This window comes from Anolis sagrei, chromosome 6 (assembly GCF_037176765.1).
Source record: "Anolis sagrei isolate rAnoSag1 chromosome 6, rAnoSag1.mat, whole genome shotgun sequence".
NCBI classification, from domain to species: Eukaryota; Metazoa; Chordata; class Lepidosauria; order Squamata; family Dactyloidae; genus Anolis; species Anolis sagrei.
Window position 1 is genome coordinate 107,593,502 of NC_090026.1, and position 11,334 is coordinate 107,604,835.

Below are 11,334 nucleotides of genomic sequence, written 5' to 3' on the forward strand. Positions count from 1 at the left end.
GTTGAGAGTAGCTTAATATTCATGTTTTTTCTCCCTTTCTTCTATTACTCTCCATCGCATTTTCATTCTCTCTCCCTCATTTTTGAACTCATCTTCTCCTGAGACAGTTCTTCCAACTCATAAAAGGATGTACATAAGCTATTGAATATTTTGTCTCTCCTCCTATACTCACTTTTCTGAGAAACCTTGAAGATTCTCTTCCTCCATCTTAAAAGCCCCTACAGTTTCTGCTTATCTATATTCAGGATTCTTACTAATACATGCTCGGTTTTATTTCGCTTAGATACTATTCTCTGGTCTACTGGATGGATAACAGTGTGTCCTCCAGCAGGAAAGGAAACGGAGCTGTGAAGTAAGCGGTTCCCCAGGACAAATTTTATTCCTCAATCAGCAGTGGTTCCTAAACAAGAAATGCTTGTGACACAGAATCAGATTCAGGCATTTTTGTTCTTATTTTCTCTTTCTTTTTTAAATGTGTCGGACAGAACTGCTCAAGGTTTCTGGCTGAAATTATGAGGGCATGTTATGAAAGGAGGGCAAGACATTCCATTCCAAGTAGTGAAATAATACCAAATGTTCTCCTCATTTTAGCATATGGCCAAAACTGTGATCACAACATTCAAGAATCACTTGTCCTTTTTAAGGGATTTACAGAGCAATGCTGGGAGTTATATAAATGAAATAAATATTGTATCAAATGTGGAAGACATGAATTCAACAATTACCAGTAAGCATGAAGATAAATAAAAACCCAAAGCCAGGCTCTGATAACATTATATCACTATTGGGAAGGCCCTTCACACACTTTAAACTGAGAGAACTATAGCCAGTCTCAGAAGAAAACAGAAAGCTTAAACAGCAATGGCATCCCTCCAAGACCTCACAACCTCTGAGGATGCCTGCCATAGATACAGGCGAAATATCAGGAAAGAATGTATTGTCGAAGGCTTTCATGGCTGGAATCACTAGGTTCTTCTGGGTTTTTTCGGGCTATAGGGCCATGTTCTAGAGGCATTTCTCCTGACGTTTCGCCTGCATCTATGGCAAGCATCCTCAGAGGCAGGATGCTTGCCATAGATGCAGGCGAAACATCAGGAGAAATGCCTCTAGAACATGGCCCTATAGCCCGAAAAAACCCACAAGAATCAGGAAAGAATGCTTCTGGAACATGGCCATACAGCCCGAAAAACTTACAGCAACTCAGTGATTCTGGCCATGAAAGCCTGTGACAAAGCAATGGCATTGTGATGAACTCAGTGATGACCCAACTCTACTACATTAAAGGTAACTCTCTCCAGAAACTGGGAGAAGGAGATAGAAAAGGTTATGTTATCATTATTGATTTATGTCCTCCTTTTTTTCCAATCCTAGCACTCAAGACAGCTTACACACCAGTAAAAATATGCAAAAGTTAAAATATAATGAAACTGTCAAAAGAAAGAGGAGCAATTTTAAAAGTATATTCTTTTGAAAAGTAAAAAACACAGAACACAGTATATTATAGGAAATCTATTTCCCCATGAATTATGGTACTCGTTGTTCTTGCCACGGATCTAGCTATTATCACAAATGTTGATGGGGCTGCAGGTATAATTCATTATGTTATATATTATTAACACATTACTGTTCTCTGTTGGAATTGCACAAATGCATTTCTAAAAAGCATTAGGAAGCCTTCCTCAATGGATACTCAGCCCTTGAAACCAACAAGGGCATGGGATTTTTGGAAGGCATCTAGTGCTCAAGAAAGCCACAAGAAACAGAAGTGGTGAAACCGCTATGAAAACCCTAGAATTCTTCCAGAAATTACACAATTATATTTTGGAGGAGACCCAGAACAATATTTGCCTTGTGGGAAAGCCGTGCTTGTTCCATGGAACTTGTATTTAAGTTTAAAGAAAAAGGAAATCTTGCTTAGTTTTTAACAGAGGATGGGGGTAGGTGGGAGAGGAGAACTGCAACTCCATAGAATTTGGCTGTAAATATTTTTGGAATAATAAATTATTATAATTCAAAATTCTACAAAGAGCATATTGAATTTACTTAAAATTAAAATTAGATATCATTATCATTGTCATCATCATCTATTTATATAGTGCCATCAGTGTACATGGTGCTTTATATAAGCAGTTTACAATTCTTAATTTGACAGCTCCCTGCCCTAAGTCCTATAATCTGACAAGACATGGGAAAGGGAATGGCAGTAAGGAAGAGGATTAAGCTTAGCAAATGTTGGATACTGCTCTCTCCCTCCAAGGCCAGAGTTGCTCTGGAGGGAAGACTTTTCATCAGCTGCTTAGGCTCAGGCTTGATGGAACTGTGCCTGCCTTAATTAATTACTTAATTAAGTAACATTCATCCTCAGTGTTCCAAAAGTGAGGGGAGTATAATGCCAACACTACTAATAATTAGTTTATTAAAATATTTATATGTTTCCCTTGTAATTTGTTTACTAAAATATTTGTACCTATCCCAAAAAAATTGTAGGGCAGAGCACAATGAAATCATTATAAAACACTAAAAGTTAATCTAAATAGATTAAAGAATATTAAGTCACACTAATGTTAACAAATGTGTTACTCCCTAGGTCTGGTTCTTCTGATATATCTCTTTAGTAATGCTAAGTATTTGGGAGTAGTTTATTTTTGTTTTGAATAACAATGAAATATTTTTGTCTTTGATGAAGACGTACTCTCTTCACAGATCAAAACTACTCAACCTGGTTTATTGCTATGGAGCAATACAGCTGCCTGGATTTTTGGACTTTTGGGCCTATGGCTACAGGATAGGCTATGATAAATATTTGAATTCCAAATTTTAGGATTTCCTCGCTGGGCACCCTCGCTAAGTTAATCCACTGGGTGATTACCATCACTGAGTTTCAGGCAGTGGGACACAGATGACCACTGTAGATGACTAAAATTTTGGGCCAAAACTCACATAGTAGGTATCCCAAGATGCTTAGGGCTTTAAACAACTACACACAAACTGACTGTCTGAAATGTTAATAAATAAATCAACTGCCAACATGGTTTAAGAACTGATAATATGTGTTCACTATGGCCAGTCCCAGTTAGCAGTAGTAGTAGTAGTAGTAGTATTTATAATAAACACAAATATCCGAGACAGATTCAAAGGCAGCATCACAAAAAATTAATTTCTGGGGTATAATCTGGGGTAACCAAAACAGATAGCTTTGGTGAGGCTTCTCTGCCCATGAACAATGGTGAAAATGTAGCAGAATCAACTAGATTTAGTAGCACGTTTGGAACTATCAGCGCAGTCACCTTCAATTAATTAACCCTCCTCAAATCCACAAACAACTGTTTAAAACATTTCAATATGTTCAAACTCAAACTCGTATCTCCCACTATAATGAAGAATTTGTTATGGAAGTGTAGTAAGCTCTCAACAAATATCAGTACTCTTTAGCATAATAATAATAATTACAACAACAACAATTATTCATTTATAGGCCACCCTATCTCCCCAGGGGGACTCAGGGCAGCTTCCTGGCAAAAAGGCAAACATTCAATGCCTTGGTGATAGACAAACACATAAGTCAAAAACAGTGCAAGGTAACATTATTAAAGACACACTGAACTTCTGACATCAAGTGAAAACCGCAATAAATCTACACAGCCAAAGGTGATGGCACGTCATGCAGGTTTGTAAAAAGTCAAGCAAGATATGGCATTGCTTCCCTAGCCATTTCTTCCCCAAAGAATAGTTTCAATAGAATGATTTCTAAAGAATAGTAGTGAGTGGCAGGCAAATTCCCACTACTTCTGCATTTCTAAGTTACTGAAAAAAAGAGGAGACTTTAAGTCATTATAGCTTTGAGACCAAGAGATGGAAATCAAAGTATATGTGGCTTTCACAACCAAGTTTAAGGCCTAATCATGCTTAATAAAGTTAAATATATAACACAACATGTATCCTACAATGAAAGAAAAGTCAGCTCACTGTTGACCACATACCATCTATTCATTCTATGTGCAGTATAACCAAAGCATACACAACGTATCTACTGCTCCATAAATTTGGATACAAGGAGAAACTGTATTGGTGTTCTTAACTGGATAAGCAAAATTCTGGTTTTAATTTATAAATTGTAATAGGCTACTGAGAATGAGCTCATGAAATGAGATTTTCACAAGAACTTTTACTAACAGAAGAATGCTTCTCAAACTAAGATTGTTGTTCTCATCCAACACTCTTCTGCTAAGTATGAAATGGCCTATCCACAAATAGAAAAGGCTTTCTACTAACACAATGATGCATATGGATGCAACTCAATAATGCATGATGTTGTCTTCATAAAACGTATCGTGAGTAACACATATTCATTATAATGACCATGTCCACAATGCATTAAGCCTGCCTGAACCATCATCATCTCTCTCTCTCCCAATATATTTCTGCATTATAACACTTACGCGTTGCAGTAAGGTTTCTTCTCATATCCTTTGTAGTTGTTCATGTTTAGAGCCATTTTGCAGACTTCGCAATGGAAACATCCTTTGTGCCAGTACTGAAAGAAAGTACAGGTTGCTCATTGAAAATATATATACCACTGATGCTGTGAAAAGATATACTCTTCAAAAACTTTAATTGGCGCCACTCCATTATTTTAGACTCTGGTCTTCCCAGGATTGCAGAAGGAATCTTTAGATGGTAATGCATTTTACTTCAACACAAGGTAACTTTAACATGCTGTGTTTGAGAGGCCTCCCATTTGTTCTACTAACCTCAACTACTGCCCCAAAGTCCTTGACTAATGGCATGACTGCTAATTTTTACAGCAATTTTATTTCACTGTGCAAAGCTTACACGTGCCACAATCTCTACTGCAAATAGTTTCTATAATGTGATACGCATGTCCACTTTCACCTCACTGCCATAATCCATTAAATTTTGCCAGCCTCAAATATTTGGAGTGATGAGATATCTATATAAATAAAATGTAATGTTCATTTGTGGGATTAACTTAACTCAAAAGCCACTGGATGAATTGACACCAAGCTTGGGCATAATACACCTATCAGGCCATCATGTGACCATCAGTCATAAAAACATTGGAAAACACAGAAGAAAATACTGTTTAAAAGCCAAAAATTAAAAAAAAAACACATTACAATGCATGCACAAAATCACATATATATATATACACAAACACACATACACATATACACAAATATATACACACACATATATGCACGCAAAACACATATGCACAGATTGAGCCACAGCAACGCATGGCAGGGGATGGCTAAGTAACTCAATAAAAATGAAACTACAGGCAGTCCCCAAGATACAAACAAGATAGGTTTTGCAAACAAGACCCTCTTTCACTCAGACTCAGCCCCCCCCCCCCCCCCCCCCCGAATCGAAATCCTGGCTACGGGCCTGCCTGTGGTGTTTGTTTTGCCATCTATGTTCCTGTTCAGAAGATTTCACCTTACTTTCTGTTCCTGTGATACTTGAATTTTGAAGAATTTGGCTAGTTGTGGAAACAAGGATTGGCGAGAAAGCTTCAAAAAGATACCTTTTCCCCATAATAACTCTTTCAGGAGTTAGATTTCTCTCATTTCCTGTTGTCTTGCCCTGTTCTTAATTGGGACTCATTTGTCAGATGTTTGTAACTCTGGGACTGACTGTAGTTTGTTCTTTACTCCTATCAGATAATCCGCACTGTATTTATTAACTGGTTTCCTTCTTCCACCCTATCACCATTCCATAAACCAGTGGTTCTCAAACTATGGTACTCCTGGTGTTTTGGACTTCGTCTCCCAGAAGTCAATGGTTAAGAATTCTGGGAGCTAAAAAAAAGAAGAAGAATTGACTTAAGGCTGTGGTTCTCCAGATGTTTTGGCCTTCAACTCCCAGAAATCCTAACAGCTGGTAAACCGGTTGGGATTTCTGGGAGTTTTAGGTCAAAACACCTGGGGACCCACAGGTTGAGAACCACTGATTAAGGAGAAGGAATGATATATGTCCAGATGTTTCCTTCAAGTTAGAGAAGACTCTTATATAGCTTCACTTGAGGACTCTGGAACAATGGTCCACAACAAAAGAGCTCTACTTGTTGGATTTCAACCCCTAGAAGCCCCACCAGTATGCCTGATGGTCAGAAATTCTGATAATTGAAGACCAACTTTATCTTTTTTTTTTTGTCAAGAGTCATTGCTCTACAAATTAACCATCAATATAGTCTGCCCTCCACATCCACAGATTCAACCAGCCATAGCTTGAAAACATTTTTCAAAATCCAAAACAAAAACCATTTTTGTCATTTTATGCAAAGGACCACATTTGACTATGCCACTGAGTCATTAGCATCCACAGATTTTGGGATCCACAGGGAATCCTGGAACTAAACTCCAGTGGGCGTTGTATATGCTTTACTACAAAAAGCGGACATAACCACCCAATGAAACAATGGATGGGAATGTTTTCAGTGTTTTTCAGTGTACCTTTTTGGGAAAGGGTAGACATAATCTGGCCCATCATCCCTTATCTGCGTAGCCAATGGTGAGGAATTCTACGTAATAGATCAGGCATGGGCAAGCTTCAGCCCTTCAGGACTTCAACTCCCACAATTCCTTACAGCCTCAGAACCCTTCCTTTTCCCCCTCAGCTGCTTAAGTGGGAAAAGGTAAGGGCCTGAGGCTGCTGGGAATTGTGGGAGTTGAAGATCAAAAGACCTAGAGGGCCAAAGTTTGCCCATGACTGTGACAGATATTCTGGGTATTTCTGGTCTTGTGACATAGTAACAGGGCATAGGATTACAGCCTGTATTGGATGGGGTTACCCTCCCCCTGAAGACGTAGGTTCGCAGTCTGGGTGTGATCCTGGACTCATTGCTGAGCTTGGAAACCCATGTTTTGGCAGTGACCAGGGGAGCATTTGCACAGTTAAAGCTTGTGTGCCAGCTGCACCCGTACCTAGGGAAGTCTGACTTGGCCACAGTACTCCACACTCTGGTTACATCCCGTATAGACTACTGCAACATGCTCTATGTGGGGTTGCCTTTGGATACAGTCCGGAAGCTTCAAATGGTCCAATGAACAGCAGCCAGATTCCTCACTGGAGCAGAGTAGAGGGAGCACACCACTGCCTTGCTACATCAGCTCCACTGGCTGCCAATTTGCTTCCAAGCACAATTCAAAGTGCTGGCTTTAGCCTATAAAGCCCTAAACAGTTCTGGCCCAACTTACCTGCCTGAATGCATCTCTCCTTATGAACCTTTCAGGACTTTAAGATTGTCTGGGGAGGCCCTGCTCTTGTCCCACCTTTGTCACAAGTACGGCTGGCGGGGATGAGAGAGAGGGCCTTCTCAGTGGTGGCCCCTCAGATATAGAACATCCTCCCTAAGGATATCAGATTGGTTCCCTCCCTTTTAACACTTTGGAAAAGAGTCAAGACTTGGCTTTTTGGGCAGGCATTTGCAAATACAGTGTAACAGACATAGGAAAATGGAATGGTTCGACGATGCGATTGGACAATGTTTTTAACAAGGAGACCCTAATGATACATGTTTCTATTGATTTTGCTATGGTTTTATTATCCAATTGTTTTTATTGTATTTTATGGTCTTGGTACCAACTATAAACTTGGTACCAACTATAAACTATAAGCTTGTGGGCTGAGAGGGACAGTATATAAATATAGTAAGTAAATAAATAAATAAATAAATTTCTGGTCTTGTGCATGCCAGTGCACAGTGGGTGAGGTCATATATTTAGGCAGCTAGCCCTTTAAGCAATACACCACTATCTCCTCAGAGCCTTTCAAATATCCTGGATGACCTTTGCTTGCCTTCATGGGTTTAATATAAGCACACCCAAAAAGAGGCACCAGGCTCCTGATTATTAAGTCAAGGGAAGTCCTATTTCTACAAGACCCACCCCAAAAAGGGAGAACCACCCGAAAACTAACCCGTTAGGCCTGTTTGTGGGTGGACAACCATGAGCCACCTCCACCCTTTCAAAAAAAGCCTCCCTGAAAGAGATCCACTAATCCCCTTCTGAGGGGAGTCTGTCATCAGCGGGCCAGTGGCGGTTTCCTTCAAACCAGAGGAATAGTTTTGAAGGGCAGGGCAAGGCAGGGGGGAGCGGGGCGCCTCTCCTCGCCCCAAACACGCGCGCCCTGGTTCGCACGCCTCCTCCTCCTCCTCCTCCTCCGGGGACCGGCCCCACTATCAGGGCCGCGGTTGCGTAAGGAGGAGGAGGAGGAGGCGCCGCGAAGCATCTCCATGGGCACTGCAGCCCCGGAGGCGATGAAAGGGCTCCAAGGGTCCTTCCCCAGTGGAGGAGAATGGGGAGAGAGGCAGCAGGATTTGACCATTCCTGGGATGGGGGAGAGGGTTCCAGCTGAAATCCCTGGGTGCTCCTGAGATGACTTAAATGACACCTTTAGGAAGGGTTTGCTGGGGAAAGGGGGCGAAGAGGACCCCTCTCCCCCAGCAAATATGGCTAGCGATGCGTCAGGCGCGGAGTGACACCTTCATTGCTGCCTCTTCCCGCGTGGAAAGGAGCGGGCGCTGGGTTAAAGGCCGCGCGAAGAGCTGCGCAGCCTCCCCCCTCCCTCCATCCCTCCTCCCGGACCCACGCAGCCCACTCCCCAAAGCAAAGGCGCCTCCCGCCCAGTTTTGACTGGAGAAGGAACCCCTCCTGCCCCACACACACTCAGAGAAAAAGACCTGGAGGGAGGGAGGGAGGGAGGGAGGGAGGGAGGCCAAAGAAGCCGCATTTCCCAGAAGAGACCCGGCTCCTTTCCTCCCTCGGCCACCTTCAATGTTGGAAGCAGAAGAGCAAAGCAAGTCGCTTCTGATATGACAGAATTGGCCGTCTGCAAGGACGTTCCCCAGGGGACGCCCGAATGTTTCGTGTTTCGCCATCCTGTGGGAGGCTTCTCTCATGTCCCGCATGGGAAGCTCCCAGGATTCGTACCCCCGACCTTTCAGTCAGCAGGTCTGCCAGCACAAGGGTTTAACCCATTGCGCCTTGGCTGAAGTTGAGGGTGTGGGGGAAGGATGCTCCAGCGCGGAGAAAGAGCCAAAAGCCCCCCACGTGCAACCACAGCCCGGTCTGCTGTCTTGGGGGAGTTCAGAGCTTGTGCCGGCAGGGCTGCTGACTGAGAGGTCAGCGGTTCGAATCCGTGGAGCACGTTGAGCTCCCTCTGTCAGCTCCAGCTCCCCACGCGGGGACATGATGGAAGCTTCTCACAAGGATGGGAAGACAGCAAACATCCGGGCGTCCCCCTGGGCAACGTCCTTGCAGACGGCCAATTCTCTCACACAGAAGCGACTTGCAGTTTCTCAAGTGGCTCCTGACACAGGAAAAAAGGGCTTCGGGGGAAGGGAGGGAGGGAGGAAGGGAAGGAGGGAGGAAGCTCCCGCAGAGATGAATCCCGAAGCCGCAGAGGCACACAGAGGTATACACAAATAGAGCTCTCTCTCTCGCTCTCTCTATAAGGCGCAGGATGTGTTGCTTGCAGGTGGGAAGGCCAGCCCCGCAACCCCTTCCCTTGCGGCTCCCCTTGCCCCCCTCTCCCTCCCTCCCTCCCTCCCTCACCTTATCCAGGCAGTTGACTTTCTCGGTGGGATAGACGACTTTGCCACAGCGGGCGCACGGAGGGTTCATGGCGAAGCGGCGAGGCTGAGTCCCGGAGGAAGGGCTGCTGCTTCTGCTGCTTCTGCCTCTGCTGCTGCTTGGGCATGCCCTGCCTACTGGAGCCGCGGATGGCGGGCCGGCGGAGACTGCGGGCTCCCAGGAAGGTCAGGCAGGCAGGCAGGCCGAGGAGGAGGAGGTGGCGGCGGTGGCTGCGACAGGGGCCGGGCAGCATGTGAGAGAGAGAGAGAGAGAGAGAGAGAGAGAGAGAGAGAGGAGCCGGTGGGAGGGGAGCCGCCAGCGCCTGCCTCCGCCGCGTGCCTGCGCCCTCCGCGCCCGCAGAGGAAGCCGCACACCCCCCCCCCTTTCCTCTCCCACGGAGAAGAGGAGGAGGAGGAGGCGCCTTTCTGGCCACTCAGCATCTCCCTGGACAGCGAACGAGCGGGGGTGATTTGGATCATTCTGATGTTTCTGACCTATGGTGCCCCTCTCACAAGTCAGGAGTTTGATTGTATTAACTAAGTCCCTCTTGAGCTGGAGGAAGAGCAGCTTAGATACTCCAGGAGAAAGAGAGAGAGAGAGAGGAAGCACTTCTGGGGTCAGCTACCAGCAAAAGTTGACCTTAGGGTCGTTCTGGAAGACCTAGGGCTATAGATAGATGCCCCTCCTATGACAGGATCACCATAAGTCAGAAAAAAAACATTTTTTTCCACTTGAGAAACTGCAAGTCACTTCTGGTGTGAGAGAATTGGCCGTGTGCAAGGACGTTGCCCAGGGGACACCCCGATGTTTTGATGTTTCATCATCCTTGTAGGAGCCCCCAGTGGCGCAGTGGGTTAAACCCCTGTCCCGGCAGGACTGAAGACTGACAGGTCACAGGTTCAAATCTGAGGGGAGGCGGATGAGCTCCCTCTACCAGCTCCAGCTCCTCATGCAGGGACATGAGAGAAGCCTCCAACAAGGGTGATAAAAACATCAAAGTCATCCGAGCGTCCCCTGGGCAACGTCCTTGCAGATGGCCAATTCTCTCACACCAGAAGCGACTTGCAGTTTCTCAAGTCTCTCCTGACATGACAAAAAAAATCATCCTTGTTAGCGGCTTCTCTCATGTCTGGAGCTGGAGCTGACAGAGGGAGCTCATCCGCACTCTCCAAGATTCGAACCTCCGACCTGTCAGTCTTCAGTCCTACCAACACAAGGGTTTAATCCAGGCATCCTAAACATTCGAATCTGGGGAGATCAAAGATGAGCTCCCTTTATCAGCTCCAGCTTCCCACGAGGGGACATGAGAGAAGTCTCCCACAAGGATGGTAAAACATCAAACATCCGGGCATCCCCTGGGCAATGTCCTTACAGACAGTCAATTCTCTCACACCAGAAGCGACTTGCAGTTTCTCAAGTCGCTTCTGAACCGAAAAAAAATTCTCAAACTGCAGCCCTCCAGCTGTTTGGGTCTTCAACTCCCAGAATTCCTGACAATCGAAAAAGCTCGCTAAGGGCTTCTGGGAGTTGGAGGCCCAAACAGCTGAAGGGCCACAGTTTGAGGATGCCTGGTTTAACCCATTGCGCCACTGCAACATGAAGGTACACAACAAATAATAATGGGTTCATCAACTCCCATTGCTGATAGCTGAGGGGTGAAAGGAAGGGGCCTGAGGCTGTTAGGAATGGTGGGAATTGAAGACCAAAACACCTGAAGGGCCCAAGTTCTCCCAGGCCT

General features: G+C 44.7%; 1 protein-coding gene across 2 annotated transcripts in view; it reads right to left on the minus strand.

Annotated features, from left to right (window-relative positions):
- Window positions 1-9,944, minus strand: part of NEBL (nebulette) — a 152,716-nt gene extending 142,772 nt beyond the window's left edge. The window contains exons 1-2 of one of the 2 annotated variants that reach the window (XM_060782371.2): window positions 9,579-9,944; window positions 4,440-4,534 (exon numbers count right to left, since the gene is read on the minus strand). In XM_060782371.2, the coding sequence (XP_060638354.1) occupies window positions 4,440-4,534; window positions 9,579-9,647 (164 nt within the window). In that variant the 5' untranslated portion in view covers window positions 9,648-9,944. The remainder of the gene's footprint in view (window positions 1-4,439; window positions 4,535-9,578) is intronic. The other variant, XM_060782369.2, reaches the window with a different exon arrangement.
- Window positions 9,945-11,334: the final 1,390 nt, after the last annotated feature.